This window comes from Pseudonaja textilis, chromosome 8 (genome assembly GCF_049901715.1).
Source record: "Pseudonaja textilis isolate UNSWEBS1 chromosome 8, rPseTex1.2, whole genome shotgun sequence".
In the NCBI taxonomy this organism is placed as follows: Eukaryota; Metazoa; Chordata; class Lepidosauria; order Squamata; family Elapidae; genus Pseudonaja; species Pseudonaja textilis.
In genome coordinates, this window is record NC_141997.1 from 46,630,251 (window position 1) to 46,653,660 (window position 23,410).

Genomic DNA, 23,410 nt, shown 5'->3' on the forward strand with positions numbered 1-23,410 from the left:
ATAGATATGGACAGATAGATAATCGATGGATGGTTAGATACACAAATGGATGGATGGATGGATGGATGGATGGATGGATGGATGGATGGATGGACAGATAAACAGACAACCAGTTAGATACATGGATGGATATGTAAATGGATGGATGGCTATTAGACAGACAGACAGACAGATATGGTTAGATACATGATAGATATGTTTAGATAGACAGACAGACAGAGTTTCATGGATAGATGGATGGACATGCAGACAGTTTTAACTTAAAAACAAAGGCATAATCCAGATTTGCTATGGAAAGGCTACAAAAAGCTGGATATCTGTTTCATACTTTGCACAATATTGTCCTATCAGTGGAGATTAGAGCTTAATAGTTCAGACATCACTGTGTATCTTCCTTCCCGGTATTTTTTTTTTATTTATGTTTTGTTTACAAGTAGGACGTGTTTCTTTATAATCTGATTTCTCCTACAAGCACGAAAAACCCAATAGGCAGGAAAAGGTCTATCTTTTGGGGATGAACTCTGTTATTTCCTTGAGCAATCTAGGGTCTGAAATCAGAATTTGTCCCTGGTTTCTGGCTAGTTATGTACTTCAAAAGCAAGTTCATAGGCAAAGCTCAACTTTTCTTCCTGATTTGCTCAAATGCTTCCACTGGCGAGGAAAATAACTTGGTAGGCTGCCTGATAAAAGGAGAATTGAATGCAATCTGGCTTATTGTGACCAGAAAGGCCCACAGTTCAGGGAGAAAAATAACAGTGCAAAACTAATGCACAAATGTTGTTTAATACATTTTTCAAGATAAATAGCATTTCTGCCTTTTTGGTTCACTCATTCGACACCTTGTATGTTCACTCAAGTCCTTTAAGCCATTAAAAGCATTTCGTATGTTCTGCGCTTTCTACTGAGGCTCTGACAGTTCAAGACTATCCAATAAGTAACTACAGTGGGTCCTCAACCTATGACCAAAATTGAGCCAAAAATTTCTGCTGCCAAGTGAGACAGTTGTTAAGTGAGTTTTGCCCTATTTTACGACTTGTCTTGCCGCAGCGGTTAAGTTAATCACTGCAGTTAAGTTAGCAACACGGTTGTTGAGTGAATTGGGCAAAACAACCCAAAAATACCATCATCCTTAAATGTCTCCAACAAGCCAGCTGGAGGTTTAACATTTGGCTTAAGATGGGAAAAGGCATCGTGTTACCTCACCCTTTGCAACTCCCATTTTTCTATCAGATGTTCCACTTCACCCCCAAGAACCACCGTGTTGCTGTCGTCCAGAAGAAGAAAGCCATTTTTCACTTCCACGACTCCCAGCAGCTTAATTTTTGTTCCAGGCGGTGTGTTCAGACTACATTGAAAAACAAAAAAAACATAAGTAGAATGCAAGTGTTAGGACGAGATGGAGTTATTCAAATGACGTTGCTCTAATTCAACTCAAGTGAGACGATCCCAATAATTTTATGCACGTTCTCTTAGTTCGACTCCTGGCTGTGACCAACATGGTGAAAACCATACTGCATTGTTTTAATGATTCGGTAAAAATAACACACCCTGTCTGCAAGCAAATAACTTGTTCTGACCCAGGCTTCGTAAACCGTAACCAGGCACAAACTTATTTTAAAAACAAGACCTATTTTATTGCAACGCTAGGAATTGTTTTCATTCTCAGCCAGAATTAATCTCAAATAGTTCCCCAAGATAAGCACACACCTTTCAGTTCTGTGAAGTGCTGCCAAAAATAGAAGTATCAAATGAACTAGTACAAAGAGCTTCAGGAATGACTCTGAACCGATCGAACTACTTTGCTTCCTGCAAAGGTTTCATCATCTTGGCCTGACTTTTATACCTTATGGGAGGGGCAATCACCTGCCAGCCGAGTCGCCCCTTTTGTTTCTGCTGCTCTTGCCTTCTAGCAGCTCTGCGCACACGCGCACTGGGAACAGGCTCCCTTGGGTCCTCTGCCTCGCTGCTGCCAGGCTCTGAAGGCAGCACCCCACTCCCAGATGGTCCTGGCCCCATCTCTGCATCGGGTGCAGGACCCTCGTCCGAGTCTTCTCTAGACTCTCTGACTGGTCCCCGTTCTTCCCCACTGTCTGATTCCGCTGCCGTCTGCACAGGTTGCTGGCAAACCACAACATAACTCATCTGCCTTTTACAAGATTACCAAGAAAATCATGGAAAAGATGTGGGCCATCACATCATCACTTTATCCGGGAAGTGTCAAAATCCATCTGTGTCCTTTTTCTGACAGCGATCTTTGAAAGCATGGCTTGCTGTACAATTGCCATTGAGTGTATCCATTGTTTATTGTCAAAGCGGGGAAACCAAAAAAACCCAACAACAACCATTTCAAGCCACAAGATCTAAAAACATCTATCATTTTCGGCCGCCAAGCATATCCATCAAACGGACAGAATATTGGAGGAAATCAGATCTCAATAACTTCAAAAAGATCTGGCTGAGGTGACGGCAACTTGGGCAAGAATGAAGCTGATTTATGGGAACAGAAGAACAGCATCCGTAGCCACAATCCAAAAGACAGAAGATTGCAGCAAAATTCTTCAGAAAAATAAAATTGACTATTCTTCAAGATCAAAGCCCTAAAGAATTTTCTTGGCAACTCTAATGAATGGATTTGGAACTGCCTTCTTCCAGGATCTAGCGGGTCAACTTATTTTCCAAAGCACCAGAAGGCAAGACAAGAAACAATGGATGGAAACTAATCAAGGAGAGAAGCAACCTGGGGTTTAAGGAGGAACTTCCTAACAGTCAGAACAATTAACCAATGGAACAGCTTGCTATCAGAGGTTGAGGGTGCTTCATCACTGGAGGTTTTTAAGAAGAGACTGGACAGTCACTTGTCTGAAATACTTCAGAGTTGGACTAGAAGACCTCAACGGTCCCTTCCAGCTCCGACTGATTGACAGATAGTCTGAAACTGGTGCAGTCCAAAAAAACCGCACTGTATCTGTAAGAAATTTAGGTTAAAACTCGACTTTATCTCAAAAGTAGAACCTGGATCTTTCCGTTTGCCCAAATCTAATTTAAACTACTCAGAAATTTATAGATGTAATTTTATCAGAGCAAATTCTTGTAGGCCCACCTATTTTTCTGCTATTATTAGCAAGCCTGGGAAAATTCAAGTCCTTGAAATTATTATGCAATCCCTGATGTAGCCCACAACGGGAAAAAATAAACACATGGCTTTTTTTTTGTAAAATGAATAGGAATATTTTAGCTTTTCTTTTAAGCCCAGTAGAGTTGGAATCTTGTGAGCCATCTTTTAAAAAAAATAACCATTTCATCTATGTGTGTAATATGTTAATAGTGTTTTCACAGCATCGGTAAAATTAAATTGGAAAGTGTGCAAATTCCTCCTTGACATGTGAACTGTAATTTTATCAGTAGTAAAACTACAGATTACCAACTTGCCTCTTGCAGCAACTGTCGCTACTTTTACCTAAAAATAGCTTATGAATAAAGGTGTGGAAAATCATTTGTTCAAAAGCAGCCGAATTAAATATTAGTAATACTACTTCCCTTGGACAGCCTTTAGTGAAAATTGATAGCCCATCAGTAATGAACTGCAGCTCATTCAGACCAATGGGTCAATGAAATCTGGCCATTGTTTTTTTTCTCTCTGTGATCCAAATTCTAGCCTACTAATGAGATAGGAATAGCACTTAAGACTTATATACCGCTTTACAGTGCTTTACAGCCCTCTCTAAGTGATATACAGAGTCAGCCTCTTGCTCCCAACAATCTGGGTCCTCATTTTACTGATCTCGGAAGGACAGAAGGCTGAGTCAACCTTGAGCCTGGTGAGATTTGAACTGCCAAATTGCAGGCAGCCGGGCAGGCAGCAGAAATAGCCTGTAGTACTGCACTCTAACCACTGCGCCACCGTGGCACAATGGGTACCATAAAAGCATACCAAGCTATCCAAGAAACCTGAAGGAGAAACTTTAATTATTATAAATTTGCACCTAATTCAACTTTCATAAGTAGTCAGGCTTGGCTGCGGTGGCACAATGATTAGAATGCAGTACTCTAGGCTACTTCTGCTGACCGCAATTTAGCAGTTCGAATCTCACCAGGCTCAAGATTTACTCAGCCTTCCGTCCTTCCGGAGTGGGTAAAATGAGGACCCAGATTGTTGAGGGCAAGAGGCAAATTCTGTAAACTGCTGTGAAGCTCTGTAAAGCACTATATAAATCTTATTGCTTTTGCTACTGGCAGTATACTCCACACAGAAATAGCAATAGCACTTAGACTTATATACCACTTCACAGTACTTTACAGCCTTCTCTAAGCTGTTTACAGAGTCAGCCTCTTGCCCCCAACAATCTGGGTCTTCATTTCACCCACCTCGGAAGGACGGAAAATGAATCTTGAGCCACTCAGAATCGAACTCCTGGAGTGAGGAGTTAGCCCGCAGCACTGCATTCTAACCACTGTGTCATCTTATAAAATGTTTCATCTTAATTTGGAACCCAGATCTTTGCCTTTTTTAAAAAATACAAAATCTCGTTGACAAGTAACTGTTTCTTAGAAGTAACTCTTCAGCACTGGACAGATGTGATGTGTTAAAAGTTGCAAGTGTCATCATAAAGTTCACATAAGCTTTGTTTACCTTATTTTTGACATGTAAGTATATTCTATCGCCGTGCAGCTTGTGTGCCCATCGGTCATCTGCAAACGCAGCATTCTGGGAGCCACCGAAGATTCTTCATTGTCCTTCGGCGCAGCTACATTGCGGATTTTTTGAATCTGCAGAACACAGGGGCCTTCTAGCTGTGATGACAAAGGGGGAAAAAAAATAACTACCGTGTTTCTCCGAAAATATGACCTACTCCAAAAATAAGTCCTAGCTTGATTTTTACACATGTGGTTAATATAAGCCTAAAATAAGCCCTAATTAAGACTCCACCCACTCCAAGGTGCAGAAGTTCCTGAAGGCCTCTGACTCTGAAAAGGAGATGGGGGTGCAAGTGAGGTGATTCAGTGGACAACATCCCCCCCGAAAATAAAACCTGATGCGTTTTGGTGGCAAAAAGAATATAAGACAGGGTCTTATTTTGGGGAAACACACAGGTATGTAAAAAATGTTGGACTGATACTCCAAACAGGCATGGGGAAAAATGCTTTTAACTCATTCCCAACTTTTTGTTTCATTTTGTTGCTGAAATGGCGCTTCCACAGCTACTAAGGGTACCATTGTCGAGCGCAGGAAAATTAGGAATGTCCAGGCAGTTTAAAAGAATATAAAGCTTTATTGCAAGCTTGTGCTCTCAGCAAGAATCTGAACTACTAACAATCAAAGCAAATAGGTGGTAGATAAGAGTCAAATGAATTCAAAGTGGGCTGGACTTAGATCCCTTGTGGGTATGAAAAGATTCAAGGCTGATGACATGCTTGATCCCTCCCTCTGGCTCCGCCTGGGCATCCCCTACAATATTATGGCTACCGTAATTACAAAGTTAGGATTTTCATATATTTCAAGTAATGCATTTAAGTTATTTTATGAGCAAGATCTGCTACCTAACCTTAAAACTCTGGCATTATGACTTATTAGAGATAAAAAGTAGCCCATCATTTATAACTGAGCAGTGTGAGCTTGTATCCAGCTATTCTTGGGTTAACTAATTGGAATCTTTAACACTTCTCCATTGGTGAATCATTTTAGCCAGAAGTTATCACCTCTGCTTCGTGCCTCTATAGTCACCGAAACCCAAGACAGGGTTATAATCTAGGAGATACAGAAATATCCCTGTGAAAAAAACTGCCAAACTGTGTACGATATTATCACTTCAGGAAAGTTTTTCATGCTGAGTTTAGTCACTTTAATATATATACCAAGGAAAAGTGTCACTGAATTTCTCTCTTGATGCTTAAGTGAGAGGTTTTTTTTTTAAATGCCCAATTATTTGTGAATGCCTGGCGATTCTGGTTTTTGCTTATGCTTTCAAATGCCAGCATCCCCCTGTATGGTGCAAGCAAAGAGACTTTGAAGGTGCTTTCTATAGTAATCTGAAGAACATGCTCAGCAAACATATACTAGTTCAATAACCGTGCTTTGCTACGAAACTATGTGGTCAGGCTTAGTTTTGGGGAAGGAAAATGGAGGGGGGTGTCTGTATCTGCCTACCAGCAGTAGGATCAGTATTCATCTGACTAGCATCCTATCAGTGTGTGAGAGAGTTGAGGGCTGTTTGGTAACTTTAACAGTATATCTGCTATGTGAGCAAGGAGACAGCAAGGAGCCTGGGCGTGGCTTAACTCAACAGTTCTGTACTAAAGCTGCTTGGTGCTGTGAAACAAAAACTGAAACTGAAACTCCTCTCCTCTGCTTGTGTTTTGCATTTGGAGCAGATTTTTTTTCAGGTGGGGAGGGGGAGTAGAACTCCTTAGCATCAGAGCATGTTAATAATAATAATATAGGAAATACTAATGCTCCAATGGTCAGTTTGAAAAATCCTTTCTTAGTGAGCACCTGGAAACCAAGAGGGACATACATGCCAAATTTCAAGTTTGTAGGCTTTACGGTTCTGGAGATTTTGTGATGATGCATGAGTGGTATTTCGCATATAGGTAGGTAGGTAGGTAGATAGATAGATAGATAGATTGATTACAAGTAGTCCTCAACTTACAGTAGTTCATTTAGTGACCGTTCAATGTTACAACAGCACTGAAAAAAGTGACTTATGACCGTTTTTCACACTTACAACCATTGCAGTATCCCCATAATCATGATCAAAATTCAGATGCTTGGCAACTGGCATGTACTTATGACAGTTGCAATGTCCCAGAGTCATGTGATCCCCTTTTGTGACCTTCCAACAAGCAACGTCAATGGGATTCACTTAACAACCATGTTCTTAACAACTGCAATGATTCACTCAACAACGGTGGCAATGTGTCATAAAATGGGGCAGGACCCATTTAACAAATGTCTCGCTTAAAAACAGAAATTTTAAGCTCAATTGTGGTTGTAAGTCAAGGACTACCTATATACCCATACAGATTACCTTCGTATGAAGATATGCTTAAAGAAGCTTTTTCATGTTAGATAGGCTGGACTCTTAAATTATTTCTGCAAATTTATTTATTTAATTTATATTGCCACCTATTCGCCCACGGTGAGTCCAGGCGGCTTACACAATGTAAAATCATATTTAAAACAAAAAATTAAAATTAAAAAAAAAACAATAAAAACTAACAAAAAGAATCAAATAAATTAGTAAAGTACAACAGAACAAAATTTGGGAAAACAAAAAACAAAACAAAAATACTATATCCAGGGGGGAGGAAAAATCATCTTAATACTTAGAGTGAAAAAAACCTTAGATCTTACCTTCAGTATAATGCAACAAGAAGAAGAAGAAAAAACCCCACCAGGTACCCACATTTCAAGCTAAGACACTAAGGTTTTTAAAAGATCTTTGCAGAAAACATCCAACTTTCTAACTTAGAATGTCCAAAGTAATCCAACAATATTTAATCAGGAGGGGGAAAAAATAGTGTTTTCCTGGTTTTAGCTTTAAATTGGTACAACCTATTCAAATACAAGTGTTGAAAAATCAACCAGGACAACTTCGGAAAAAAATCAACAATGATCATGTCTGAACTATATTTTTTTAACTCTACAATAAAAAAGAGAAAAACTGTCACGGAGCGTGGTTAATGTTATTTTCTTCAAGTTTAATGAAATACAGCCATCTTGTGGCTGAAGCATGTTTTTACAGTCCATGGAGAATTTCTAGATTTGCTCTTTTACAACATTTGTTCTTTGGAGAAAAACAGCAGCCATTTATAAGAAATAAAGCACGCACACACACACACACACACTTTTTTTCTGACTTTTTTTGCACAAGCTTACTAAAGATAGAACGAGGATGCCTTATAATAAATAAAGCACATACACAAACACAAACAAAAGAAACTTTTTGACCTTTTGCACAAGCTTACTAAAGACAGAACGAGGATTTTTAAATTATTATTATTATTTTTTACCTTTTCTACTTTTCCGCCATTGATGTCACTGGGGAGAAATTTCTTGCCAATGGCTCTCAAGTCTGTCTAAAGTTGAAAACAATATTAAAGGTTAGTGTTGCTTTTCAAAGGCAGAGATAAGGAATCAAAAAGAGTTTCAACATTTGCAATAAGGATGATCTGACCAGAGGTCACAGCAATCAATGTAGGTTTAGGATTTTTATAAGCAGTATTTTTCTTTTTTCTCTTTTTTTTTGCAACTTAAGGCACTCTTCAAAAATTAAAATGCAACTTTGTAAGCGCCTGATGAGTGGAGGAGCTACCAAAAGCAAATAGTTTTTGCCTCAGGTTTTCTACTTTTGTTAATAAGTTTGAACGGTGTTTACCATTAATATCAAGCAAATCATCAGAATTAGGAGACACTTGTTCTAATTTTATAACAAGTCATGTGGGGTTGCAGTTTAATTGCTGGTTCTTACTTACCCACCTACCTCACTATTTCCATTAAGATTCATTGTGGACTATAAAAAAAAAAAAGACAATGAATGTTCTAGTGCAGGGGTGTCAAACTCAAGGCCGGGGGCGGGGGGCAGATCCGGCCCGCGGGGTGTTTAAATGTGGCCTGCAGGGCTGCCCTGGAAACGGTGAAGAACTTGCCCCCGGTGCCTCTGCCAGTGAAAATGGAGCTCGGGAGGGCCACAAGTGGCCCTCCCGAGCTCCGTTTTTACTGGCAAAGGGTTGCAGGAGGCCATTGTTGCCAAAAACGGAGCATGGGAGCCCGTTTTCACTGGCAGAGCGCTCGGGCCACCACAGGTGCCCCCAACACGAGTGATGTCGAGCTGGCCACGGCCATCACGGCTATGCCCACCGGTCCCGCCGACGTCAAACTGAACTCTGATGCGGCCCTCAAGGAAATTAAGTTTGACACCCCTGTTCTAGTCCTTTCTATTTGGTTCATTGTCTCAGAGAACATACTGGTAATCCAGTATTTGAGGGGCTGCCACCAAGAGGAGGGGGGTCAATTTAATTTTCCAAAGCACCAGAGGGCAGGACAAGAAACAACGGATGGAAACTAATCAAGGAGAGAAGCAACCTAGAACTAAGGAGGAATTTCCTGACAGGGAGGACAATTAACCAGTGGAACAGCTTGCCACCAGAAGTTATAGGTGCTCCATCACTGGAGGTTTTTGAGAAGAGACTGGACAGTCACTTATCTGGAATGGTACAGGGTCTCCTGCTTGAGCAGGGGGTTGGACTAGAAGACCTCCAAGGTCCCTTCCGGGACCTACTCTGATTGAGTTGTGATCGTAACTGAACCACACAATTACAGCTATAAGTCATTGTTACTACCTTTCGTAAGCGAACACGGCAATTGCAAAGCAAAGATGGTGACTGAAAAAGTGAACCTCTGGTTCGCTATAGGGCATTTTTTTTGTAGGGAGCCATAAGGAAAAGCTGGTTTTGAGTAAAAAAACAACAACACCATAATTCGTGGTCACATTAACTGCAGGGTGCCACAAATGGCCATGCGTGTGTGGCCAGCTGGTGAACGTCCATAATGCTGCCATGTCACCATGCTAGGGCAGATGCTTGAACTTCAAAACCAGCTTGTAAGTGGCATCTGTCATCATTTCAGACATTCACTGAACAACCAGTGGTAAGTTGAAGACTATCTTATCTGTATATAAGGTTGGGGACTCGGAGACCCATGAGTATGGAAGCCAGCTAAGGGAACCTGGGTCCAATCATTGTCTCTTCAGCCCAAATCAGCACCTGCAATAAGCTGGCAGATAAACCAAGATCTTTGTAACCTCATGAAGCAGGAACTTAAGAGTTAGAAGGGACCTGGTAGGTCATCTACTCCAACCCCCCGTCCAAGCAGGAGACTTTACACCATTTCTGACAGATGGCAGTCCAGTCTCTTCTTGAAAGCCTCCAGTGATGAAGCAGCCACAACTCCTGACAGAAAACTTCTATTCCATGGCTTGATTGTTCTGTCAGAAAGTTTCTCCTTATTTCCAGGTTTAATCCCTCCTTGATCAGTTTCCATCCATTATTCCTTGTCTGGCCTCTGGGTGCCTTGGAAAATAGCTTGACTCCTTCCTCTCTGTGGCAGGCCCTCAAATATTGGAAGACTTCCATCATGTCTTCCCTGGTCCTTCTCTTCACTAGACTAGCCAAGCCCAGTTCCTGTAACCGTTCTTCATATGCCTTAGTCTCCAGTCCCCTAATCATTTTGCTTGTTCTTCTTTGCACTTTTTCTGGAGTCTCAACATCTTTTTTAACATCTTCTAATTTCAGTATTAGAAGGAAGCAAATCCACTGCAAAGAAAACTTATCCTGTCATGAACTGGGAGAACATTTTAGAAAGAACAAGGCGAGATGGTCAGCAAGAAATGAGGGAGAAACCTATTGGACAGAACATCTCAGATAATTCTGAATTGAGGAATAATAATAATACTGAAGGACTTGAAAGGATCTTAGGATACCGTTCTTCTCCTCTTTTAATTTTCCACATAGTGACAAGCAAGTTAATAAATATATATCTGCCTCATTTCGCCTTGCCTTTGGTCAAAACAAGACAGTAAACAATTTTGAAGGTTTTAAGGGTCTCTGGATGAAAATATGCTTTGAATAATGGATATTTCCTCTGTGCCCTTCAAAAATGGGCAAAAGAAGTATTGAAGGAACTCTCATTATAATAAAAAAGAACATGAAAATAAATCTTCAGCTAAACTTAACAGATCAAATTTGAATCTGTAAACCAAAGCGGCCATGGTTTACTGCCTTATTTCTAAAGATGTATAAATCAACGCAACATCAGAAATAGGTTCAGTTTGTCCCGTTAGCTGCAAATTTGTTACTGCAAACCAGTGACCAATTAAAAACACATTTTTCATAAGATGCGTGCTTTTTAAGAGTTTAGGAAATCCTTCCAGATGAAAAGTTGACAATGAAGAGCTTTGAAAAACTCAATGACGAAGGAGAAATGGATTCAAACTTGGTCAATATTTAATGAATTATTCTTTGTTCCTAACAGATCACTTTCAACCATGTAAGCATCATGCTGAACAGAAAATTATAATGAGTATATAGCTGATTTTTAAAAAATTCAAACCTTTTTTGTTATTTTCTTTTTAGTTCATTTTAGTTTTCTTCTGTAGGTTTTAGTGCTAAACATTTTTTTTTTAAGAAAAACATTCAGAAAGTATAAGTAACACAATACTCGGGATGTGCAACAGCTAGTAACATAAAAGTAGAAAATATATAAGGTAGGCCCTGTTGTTTTACCAAGAAAACTTCAGTTTTTACTTACATACTCAATTAATTAGAGGGTGTTAAATTTTTCAACTTTCAATTTCCAAACATTAGGGGTGCCCAAAAGTTGTGACATGCCTTGGAGATTATAAAGATATTTTGGTTACTTTAATATAATTTAGATGTGCTCGGTAATATCATAACTTTTTAACATTTTGTTTATTTCATACCTATCATGGGTTATTTTACTATGTTCCAACAGTTTTCCTATCATTGTATGTTTTAAACACTTTCCATTTGGAAATTTATCTTGTCACTTTTTTTCAAACAGGAACTTATACTTTCTCTTCTTGCAATAATTCTATTTTAGGTTAGGCTTTTATTTTCATTAAAAAATAAGTTTCTCTCTATGCCTTTGTAGTCTATTTTTCCCCACTTCTGACACTGTCAAAAATACTCTGTTTCACATTCTCTCATCATCCTTGTAATTCCTGTATTCTTCATAAGCAATCAAACCACCTGTGCTTTTAAACAAATATTCATTCCTCTGCCACTTCGGTATAAGAATGGATTAATTATAATTAACACACCCACTTTCACTTCTATGTATCAATAAAATTCACTCCAAAAGATCTTTATAATGCTCTCTTACATACTTCTGTTTCTCTTAAATTCACAGAAATTACAAAAATGTTTCTACTTTTCTCCTTTCCATGTCATTTGCTAATTCAAGTAAAACTAAAGTATAACCAGATTTACCGTATTACTGACATTCTAGACAAACTGCAATCTCTAATCTAGAAACCCACCCTGCAATCTAATTGACTATTATTTGCATCCTATTAAACACAGGAGGAATATGAAGCACACTGACATATACTTAGGCCTTTATCCTTTCCCAACACCATGCAAAATTTCAGTATGTACTTCTAAAGAAATTCTAAATAGAAATAAGATTTGGGCTGTGTTTCCTTCCTTCTTTTCTTTCTTCCTTCCTTCCTTCCTTCCTCCCTTCCCTTCCCTTCCCTTCCCTTCCTTCCTGTTGTCCTCTTCCTTAATGCTCCCTTCCTATCCTCCTTCATTCCGGTTTTTAATAAGAGACTGGACAGTCACTTGTCTAAAATGGTATAGGGTCCCCTGCTTGAGGAGGGGGCTAGACTAGAAGACCTCCAAGGTCCCTTCCAGCTCTATTCTAATGATTTCCTCCCTCTTTAAAAATATATTTTTTTCACTTAATATAGCTTTATATACAATACATGACTGGTGTAAATTTGAATAACATAAAACAGAGGGCTAATAAATATTTGTCAAAGGAAAAATAAAATAACCAGCCTGGAACATTTTCATTTCTGGAGCTAATTGGTATATTTAAAAATCTAACTAACAGATGACCAAAAGTAAGTATACATTTTAACAGTTCGCAAATTGTACCTACATTAAGTGCGATCAGGATAATATCGTTGATGTTGACTCTTTCAGATGAGTTTGTGCAAGCGTCGATCCCTTCATCTGACAGGTACCTATTTAAAGGAAGGGGGAAAAAAAAAACTTCAGCTAAGTTTATTAGAAATTCAGACTAATAACAATCCAGTAATTGCAAAATGCTGTTGTAATCAGAGATGTACATTAGATAACAATCATTCAATAGACAATGGAGAGCAGAAATTGTCGGATGCAAAGTTCTTAGCACTTCCCAAAGAGCCTCTTTTTAACACAACTCTGTGTTCCATAAGATACCAGTATGTTATGAATACTGAAACTCCCGATTTTTTTTTTAAAGAACTGTGTATATACAGTTTTTATAACTTTAGTAATTATTAGCTTTTGAAATGATAGATTTGGGGTTTTTTAAATATATGATTATAGTTCAAGAATAGCAACACCATTGCAATGAAGTTGCAGATACAACCCTATACAACATGGATGACTTGCACTTAATAGGAAAATAGTCACTTTTAATCATCTTCCTTTAACAACCCCATAATCCCTTCCGAGGTAGAGTCTGAGCAACTGAATGGAGCTGAGCATTTACTGGCCGGATGCCCTGCCTATCGCCAATGTGGAGGTTTTTTTTTTCAGCAGATATATTCTCATTGGGCCCAGAGAGAAAAATATCTGCCTCTACCTAGGATCAAACACACAGCCTCTTGATTTGGGAAGTGAGAGCCCCACCTCTAGGCCACTGTACCACTCAAAACAGTCACTTTTAATGATGTGGAAAATATACAGTTCTGCAAAGGCTAATCGATACGGCATAAAAATATTTGGAATATTTGCTCCATTGCTTCTGACCTTATCATTTAGATATAGAAAAGCTCAACAATTGAACGGATCAATAGGACAATGTTTGGGTGTCAAATACATATAGTTTTATGCTCATAAAAGTGATGTACATTAAACTGACAGAATGGATGACCAAACCAATGTTATTTGGCGGGGCTTAGTGTCAGAGTATATTCATGAACTGGAACAGAGCTTGGTAACAAAGTCAGCCAATGAATAGGCACAGCAACTAAGTCAGCCATTGAGGGCTGTTTGGAAACTGAAACTAGAAGTAGCCTAGGCGTGGCTCTATATTAAGCTCTGAAGTTCTGAAGCTATGTTGAACTCTGAGTCTGAGTCTGAACCTGTAACATGTCTGCTTCTGTTTGAGTTTGCTCCATGTTGGAGAAATCTACAACTGGTATTGTAAAATTTACTTTATATGTTTATAAAGAAGTTAAATGAAGCCTCAGCCATGTGTGTTTAATTTTCTGGTGCTGAACTTACCCTGCAATACTCTGAACAAGGTCACATGAAGTCACTTTGATGCACAGGTTAAGTGTGCTTAGAGACGACGAATTTTTTTCCCCTTAGGTATAGCTGAAGGGATGCTAAGCCTAACCTACCTCGCAGGGTTGCTGTGAGGAAAATAAGCAGAGGGACTGTTATATATGCAGCCTGCTTAAGGTGCACCGATATTTGAGAAGTGAGGATCTAAACCTATCCTAAGACTATTGTGGTAAACATTTCAAAATAAAGCACCATTGTTATGGAGTGGGGGACGCAGATCTCAAAGGTTAAAAAAAGCCTTCAATTCCTGAAACAGGACAAAACTAAACCGTTTTCTTTTGTAGCTTCAGGAGTGGCTTTCCACTTCCTGTTGGTCTCCCAACTGATCCAGGGATAGTAATGTTGGGTGCTGAGATCCAAAGTTTTAAACTGGATCAATTTGTTCTATTCCCTGAAGATTGTACCAGTTATTGGCAATTAATCGCAGAAAGGAGAAAGCGGGTGAATGAGTTACAGAGTTAGATTAAAGTTAACACTAGACTTCTTATCTTAGCCATGGAATATGTCAATCATTAATAGGAAGGCAGAAAATGAATTTACCTCAAAGCCTGAATGAAAAGGGAAGATAGTTTATTTACTAATCTCTCTGAGAATAACTAGCACAAAGACACCCAATCGGTTTTCATGCCTAAGGTAAGACTAGAACTCACTGTCTCCTGGTGACTGGCCCAAAGTCATCCAGCTAGCTTTCCTGCCAAGTTAAGACTAGAACTCAGAGTCTCCTTGTTTCGAAGCCAGTAGGCTCAACCACCATTCCAAACTGGCTCTCGTGAGATCCAAGAATAAATGCTCCATTTTTAACCACTGGGTATATTCTTTGCTCTCACACAGTTTCCATTTAAATTTGATTTAAATTTAAATTTACTGATTTAAATTTAGAGCAGATGACAGATGAGATGCAGCTTTAAATCAGAAACAACTGTTGTAGTCGGCAATTCATCCAGACTCTTAACGGTAAAGCCAGTACTGTTAGATTTATACAATTGTTAAGGGCCAACAATGCTGAGCTGTTGTAATACAAGAGGTACTTCATTAATATGTTTTGTATAGCATACAGCTATGTTAGTAAAAGCTGAAAAACAGTAATAGCTCCAACAGGAATAATGACATTGGCCAATTTGTTCAACTCCAGATGAGGACAAGCAGTACTGGGAAAATATAATAAGCTTCAAATTAAGTTTCCAGACATATAAATAGCATATTGCATGGCATATAATTTAAGCTGGAACAGTTTAAAAGCTAAGAGAGTGGTCAGTTTTTTTTAAAAAAGCAACAACATGCAGAAAAGCTGAGTGTAAACATGAAAATGTATTTTATCTAAGTGTTCGTAATTGGAAACTAGAAAACTATCACACATCATCACAAAGAGAAGATTACACAGGAAACAGGTTTGGTATAAGTTACCAAATTTGAATTAGGGCTGAGCATGTTTGGTTACTTCTACCCACTTCTATGGAATATAACCACAGAGTGCTCTCAAGGGTGGGAGAAATTAAGACAAGCTCTTTTCCTTATTAAGAATAAAGTAAAAAAGGTTGAAAGAGGGAGAAATCTATAAAATTAAAAAGGACAACGGAAACAAAGGTCAGAATAATAGAGTTGGAAGAGATCTTGCAAGTTTTCTAGCCCAACCTACTCAAGCAAGAAATCCTATATCATTTTAGATAAATGCTTAGGCTGTTGGTTTGAGCTCCAAGCTTGGCAGTTTGGTTGCAAACTCTTTGTCACCATTCGAGGAGACATGTGTGCTTGAGTTGTGCTCGTCTGTCAGAACAAAGGTCTTTAGTTATCTTTTTATGAGATGCAAATTGGTCTGAATGTTGTTTGTTGACTCAGAAATATCTTAGGACTCAGAAATATCCGAACAAAGAGCTTGTTCTGACCAAGGCTTCCTGAGACCGTAATTAAGCACACGCTTAGTCCAAGCAACTCTCCTTTTATTTTAATACTGGGAATTATGTTCATTCCCAGCCCGTAATGAGTCTCAAACAGTCTCTCGACATAAGCACCCACCTTTATCTCTTGAATTGCTGCCAGCAACTACAGTGCCAAATTAAGTGTAAGAAGCCAAATGGAGTACAAAGTCCACACAGAGCTTCAAGGTTTAATCTGAACAGAGCGAACAAAATTGCTTCCTGCAAAGGTTCCTGTCCCTTTGCTCCTCCTTTATGTCTTTTGGGAGGGGCCAATCACCTCCAAGCCTTACTCCTGAGTCGCCCCTTTTGTCTTAACTGTTCTTGCCTTTTGGCAGCTCTGTGCATACGCTCACTGGGAACAGGCTCCCCTTGTTCCTCTGCCTTGCTGCTGTCAGATTCTGGAGGCTCCGGAGTCAGCACATAACTCCCAGATGGCCCTGGCCCCATCTCTGAATCAGACACAGGACCCTCGTCCGAGTCCTCCCCACTGTCCAACTCTGCTACTATCTCCACAAGCCGCTAGTGGACCACAACAGTTCTGGCAGAGAAGCACAACTCAAAATGCAGACAATGTCTCCTCGAATGGTGATGAAACATTAACAACCAAATTGCCAAGCTCGGCGTTCAAACCAACAGCCTAACTACCGTTTCAGGTAAATGGTTGTCCAGTCTCTTCTTAAAAACCTCCAGTGTTGGAGCACCCACAATTTCTGGAAGCAAGTCATTCCACTTGTTCTGACTGTCAAGAAATTGATCCTTAGTTTCTAGGCTGCTTTTCTTCTTTATTAGTTTCCATCCATTGCTACTTGTCCTGCCTTCTGCAGGTCTGGAAAATCGATTGATCCCTTCTTCTTTCTGGCATCTCCTTGGTTATTCGAAGACTGCTATCATTAGTCTTTCCCTTCATTACACTAGACATAAGAAAGTACCAGTATTCATGCCAAGTTAAGACCAGAGCTCAGAGTATCAAGTAAATGCAGTAACCAAATTTTGTTTGCTTTGGATAAATCGTATCCTATATGGAATAAGACAGTTTCAAAGAACACAAAATCCAAACCAATGTATTGCCAGATTAGAAATACAGTAATCCTCAAAGCTAACATTTTCACCACTTCAGGGATTCAGACAGAGAACTTTAATTACATTACAGTTTGCTGTTTTTTTTGCTTGGCATTCACTGTTACGATGGTATCTGTGAAGGACACTCAAAAGGAACAAAAAACATTTTCTACAGTAAAGCAATAGTTTTAATGGGCCCATAAAATAGTGTTCAAGGTTTCAATATCTTAATGAGGCTTCTATCAAGCTAAATTATAAATGTAAAGAAAAAACGGCAATTACCTTATTTAGCTATAATTAACTTTTCTTTAAAAAAAAAAACTGTACAAAAGACTACTGTATGTGAGCTGCAAAATACTAGAGATGGCAGCAAAAAGTTAAAATGTTAGTATTACTGTTGCCATCTAATGATCATCCAAGGGTTTTCAATCCAGACCTGACATTTTTATACTAAAGTGCCTAACTCCATAGTTGTTACCAACCTCCCCTCGCCTCAAGTTTTAAATCTAGCTTCCATTTATCAAAAAACTGGATGGCATATTTAAAAAAAAGTCAAGTTTTAAATTGGACCTTTAAAAAAATAAATTAATAGCAATAGAGTTCACTTTACTGCATGATCAGACAAATCACACTACACATTTAAATCTATAGTCGGATCCATATCTTTAGAAGAAATGGAGGCATCCTTATAAGACTACTGAAAAAAAAGGAGTAAAATCTAATTCTAGGGTCGCTAAGAAGAATCACGTGGCTAAATAAAAAAGCAATTTTGTACTTTTATTTTGCAAGACCATAGCGATATAATAACTTTATGGTTAAGGCAACCAGGCTAGAAAGCAGGAGACTGTGAATTCGAGGCCTACCTTAGGCGGGAAAGCAATCTTGGTGACTTTGGGCCAATCGCATTCTCTCAGCCCAATTCACCTCACAGGGTTGTTGTTGTGCATAAAATAAGAGGAAGAAATATCAGGCGTGTTTGTTGCCTTATTTATAAAAATGAAGGTGGGATAATAGTAAATAAATAATAATCCTGTAATAGTGTGGATCATGTGCACGCATCTCCCCCGCACGTCCCCCCCTGCGCATGCGCAGTAGATCTGTCCCGGGCGACCTCACGTGCTGGCAGAAATGGCACTCCAGCAGGCGTGCCATAGGTTCGCCAACACGGCTACAGTTGAACCATGAGTTACATATATTCAATAATATTGATATAAAGTGACCACTAAAGAAGAACGACATCGCAATGTTTCTAATATTCCCAATTTCCCCCCCAACTCCCTTCTAGCGCTGATGTTGTTACCTAGTTTGGTGATGAAACGTCTGCAAGAAAATAACCACGCTCCGAGAGAGTCATGGATCCCACATTCCCAACTCTATTCTTGGCCCGTGCAGGAATCAAAAAAGAAACACCAAGGAGATAAGTAAGACTTCTATTTCTTCACCTTGTCCAGAGAAGCATTTATTTATACTACTTAGCCAGGTACTCTCTATAGATAGTCCCCAACTTACAACTCGTTGTGACCGTTCAAAATCACAATGGCACTGAAACAAGTGGCTTATCACCATTTTTCACACTGATGACCGTTGTTCCATCCCCATGGTCACATGATTAAAATTCAGACACTTGGCAACCGACTCGTGTTTATGACTTGTGTTGCACTGTCCCAAGGTTATGTGATCCACTTTTGTGACCTTCTAACCCACAAAGCCCACGGGGAAAACCCGATTCACTTAACAACCATGTTACTAACTTAACTGTGGGGGATTCACTGAACAATGGCGGTAAGAAAGCTCATCAAATGGAACAAAGTTGGCTCAACCACTGTCTTGCTTGGCTACAGAAGTTCTGGGGTCACTTGTGGCTCGTAAGTCAAGGAGCACCTGTATCATTTGGAACGGGCTGCCAAAAAGTGCCAAACTTTGCTCTAACTTTACTTTTTCTTAATTCAACCCGATAGTTCTGTTCATCCTTGCATTGAGCAAATAAACCAGTTAAACACTCTTAAGCGTCTTAAATTCATAGGCACGCTTACACAGAGGTGCATGGGTGTGCATCGGAGTAGTGCTGGCAATAGTGTTCCCTCTATTGTACAGAAATTGCTGTGATTGTCCAATCTTTAATAAAACGCAATGATTTCTACTTGTCCTCTAAAACCTCTAAGCAGAATCTTGATCTAATAGATAGTTTCTGGCTGGGTTTACAGATGCCTCGAACGTCGTAAGGATGGGGAAATTAGAACTTCATGTTCTCGATGTCAGGATACAAGAACATAATAGGACAGGTAGTCCAGCTTGTTTAGTGATCATTCGAAGTTACGACGGCACTGAAAAAACTTATGACCATTTCTTACATTTACCACTATGGAGGAATTCCCCACTATCATGTGATCAAAACTCAAACGCTGGGCCACTGACTCGTATTTATGACGGTTGTAAGTGTCCTGGGGTCATGTTATCTGAGCTTCCAACAAGCAAAGTCAACGGGATTAATTCATTTAACGATCAGGTTACTAACTGATCCATTTAACAACTACAGAAAGCAAGGTCGCAAAATGGGGGAAATTCATTTTTATGTCTCGCTTAGCAACAGAAATTTTGGGGGCTCAATCGTGGTCATAAGTCGAGGACTACTTTAGTGTCTCCTGATGGATGCTGTCCAAAGTTCTGAGAAGTCCTGAAATGGACTCTGCCCCAAAAGATTCAATAAATGTAATTCTGGGTCAAGTTTTTAAATTTTATAGATAACAAAACTCTAGTCAAATGTGGCAGAACCCTTAACACCAGCTCCACCTTCATTCTCACCAATTAGTATACTCCTGATCAAACGGATTACGTTTTAATCCATTGCTATGAAAGATGGTTGCACATAATGTCTGTCGAGGTTCTCATTCATCCAGGTCATGGTTGTCCCCAAGGTGCTTCCATTTTAAAGGCTGCTGGAACTTTGTGTTATTTTTTTTTTTTCTTTAAGACGTTTCGCTGGTGAGGAATGGAAGGGATTTATACTCCGCAATCAGCCAGCTATTAATATTCTGAAACCACTAAGGTAAAAGTAAAGGTTCCCCCGCACATGCGTGCTAGTCGTTTCTGGTGTAGGGGGTGGTGCTCATCTCTATTTCAAAGCCAAAGAGCCAGCGCTGTCCGAATATGTCTCCGTGGTCATGTGGCCGGCATGACTAAACCCCAAAGGCACACGGAACGCTGTTACCTTCCCACCAAAGTGGTCCCTATTTTTTTACTTGCATTTTTACATGTTTTCGAACTGCTAGGTTGGCAGAAGCTGGGACTAGTAATGGGAGCTCACTCCGTTACGCGGTGCTAGGGATTCGAACCACTGAACTGCTGCCTTTCTGAAACTACTACCTAATGCTACTACTTATTAACTCTTATCCATAAAGCACATCTGGACCCTTTCCTACAAGAAAGGATTGGAGTCTGTATGAAGCCCAGAAAAGTTACAAAGAGTAAAATTACAGCGATTTCACACAGAAAGGTATTTCAAACAGTAGTTCCCAATCAAAGTAATCTACAATCAAGACCACATCAAAAACAAAACTAATTAAAGTACATCTAATCAGAATCATCAATGGGTGAGCATTAAGTCCAGCCATAAATTGTCCAAATAACATATTATTGTGGCGTTGTGTGGATGCCATTTAAATCAACATTCACTTAAAGTTATGCCATGCCTGATAAATTGCAAAGATATAGAAACCACAAGAACTATAGCTAAAAGAGTACAAAGGCATGCAACAAAGAGTTGCACCCAGTGGAATAAATATTTTTTTTTAAAAAAATAATCTTCTTTCTTAATCCAAGAAGACGGTTGAAAATTAGTTCCAGTATTAGAGCTATAGATTGTTTAAACAAAAATATTTCTAAAATTTCTGAGCCATTTATGGATAATATATATGTGTGTATATGTGTATATGTGTATATGTGTATATGTGTATATGTGTATATGTATATATATATATGTTTTCTGAGGTTCTCGCGGGTATTTGTATGTGGATCCGTATATATATATATATATATATATATGTATGTATGTATGTATGTATGTATATGTATATGTATATATATATATATATATATATATATATACATACACACACACACACACACATACATTTTATATAATAATGACAGCTTTTTGGCTATAACAGAAAACGCTACGTTAAATGGAGTTACAATGCTTGATTTAAAGTTCTGCATAAAAATATAAGCAGTTATAAATGGAGGATACTAATATCTATTGATATCTAGTCAGGCATTAGTACCACTCTATAAAACCTTAGCAAAAACACACCACAAATACTGCATCCTTGGTCACCACACTATAAAAAAGATGTTGAGACTCTAGAAAGAGTGCAGAGAAGAGCAACCAGGATGATTAGGGGACTGGAGGCTAAAACATATGAAGAACGGTTATAGGAACTGGGCCTGGCTAGTCTAGTGAAGAGAAAGACCATGGTGACATGATAGCAGTCTTCCAATATTTGAGGGCCTGCCACAGAGAGGAGGAAGGGGTCAACCTGTTTTCCAAAGCACCTGAAGGCCAGGCAAGGAATAATGGATGGAAACTGAACAAGGACAGATTCAACCTAGAAATAAGAACTTTCCTGTCATAAGAACAATCAACCAATGGAACTGAAGTTGCCTTCATTGTGGGAGCTTTCAAGAAGAGACTGGACTGCCATCTGTCAGAAATGGTATAGGGTCCACTTGGGCAAGGGTTGGAATAGAAGGCCTACAAGGTCCCTTCTAACTATGTTAATCTGTAATCTACTGTAATTTCACTAATGTGTTTCTGAGGAGGATGTTTAAATCAGAAAAGCTAAACAGTTTTTTCTGACATATTACCCATTCATAGCTACTTTGCAAAACTGAGCAGGTTCACTGTGTGTATGAGGAAGGGTTTAACCAAGTCTGCCTCAAAAGTAGAAAAATGAAATGAAACCACTCTGCAAAATTTAATACTTATAAATGCCCCGAAGCCAATAAAAACTGAAGAGTTTCTGATTTTGGCAACACTGATGGCAACGAAAATCAAAACCATTGTGAAGATTTCAAGTTCGTCAGCGAAAACATAGAACCACATATCTATTTTTTACAATTAAATATATATATATACCAGGCTTCAAAGTTAGGTACACCAGAGTTAAATTTTGTGAAAGGTTTTGACTTTTAAAAGTTTATAAAACAGTTATAGTGCGAGCATTAGTTCTGGCAGGTTTTTTTTAAAGGGTCTCAGATATCAAAAAGAGATGTCTACTATATACTTTACACACACACACACATACAATCAGTGCGTTGGTTGCTTGACGATAACTCTAGTATATTATAAGACAACTGGAAAGTGTGCAACCTATATTAACCTGCATTTGACTCTGGTATTATATTTGATTATACCATCCCACCTTCTTCAAAGAATCCTTTTTCTTTTTATAAATTCGGCTGGCATCTCCCCATGGTCTCCCATCCGAGCCCCCCGGATGCAATATAAATGGGTTTTCAAAGATGCCCCCCCAAGCCAATAAATGTGTTTTCTCCATCACTGAAATATATGTCACTTTTCCTAGGATGGCCACTCCCTTCTTTGCCATCCCATGAAAAAGTTGCATTTGGTTGAAAGCTTTCAGTTTACGTAACTGTTTAAGTACGTTCCGAAAGCTTTTAGCAATTTGGTGAGTCCCAGAGGTTGGATGCAGGCCTGGTGCATCAGGGCCTCGTTTGGCTCCATTATCGCAAATCCTCACCAGTAAATCACAAGCCATTTGGAAAAGGAGGCTAATGTTTAAAACATTGTTTAAAAAGTGTAGTGCCGGGCTCTGAAATTGAAAACACAACACAAATGGAAAAGGGTGCAACACACACATCAACATGCATTTGGCTCTATTATATTATATGACATAAAACGCAATACAACCTGAAAGGGTGTAATGTGCATTTGACTCATATTATAGAAAACACAACTGAAAGGGTGCAACCCACATTAACATGCATGGGATCTAGTACAGGTATGTTATATAAAACACAAAACACATTAACAAGCATTTGCCTCGTACGTTATATAAAACACAACACAACCTGAAAGAGTGCAACACACATGAACATGCATTTGGCTCTAGTGTATTAATAGTATATATTATAAAATGCAACACAATTTGAAAGAGCGCAACCCAAATTAACATGCATTTGGCTCTAGTATATTATATTAATATATATTATAAAATGCAACAGTGTTTGAAACAGCACAACCCACATTAATGTGCATTTGGCTATAGTATATTATATCAAATGCAACACCTGGAAATGTGCAACACACATTAATGTGTATTTGGCTCTAGTATATT

General features: G+C 38.9%; 1 protein-coding gene across 1 annotated transcript in view; it reads right to left on the reverse strand.

Annotated features, from left to right (window-relative positions):
* Nucleotides 1–23,410, reverse strand: part of TDRD3 (tudor domain containing 3) — a 61,338-nt gene that overhangs the window by 37,258 nt on the left and 670 nt on the right. Inside the window, exons 2-5 of the mRNA XM_026705325.2 lie at nt 12,683–12,767; nt 8,011–8,076; nt 4,631–4,791; nt 1,204–1,345 (exon numbers count right to left, since the gene is read on the reverse strand). Coding sequence (XP_026561110.2) covers nt 1,204–1,345; nt 4,631–4,791; nt 8,011–8,076; nt 12,683–12,767 — 454 coding nt within the window. The remainder of the gene's footprint in view (nt 1–1,203; nt 1,346–4,630; nt 4,792–8,010; nt 8,077–12,682; nt 12,768–23,410) is intronic.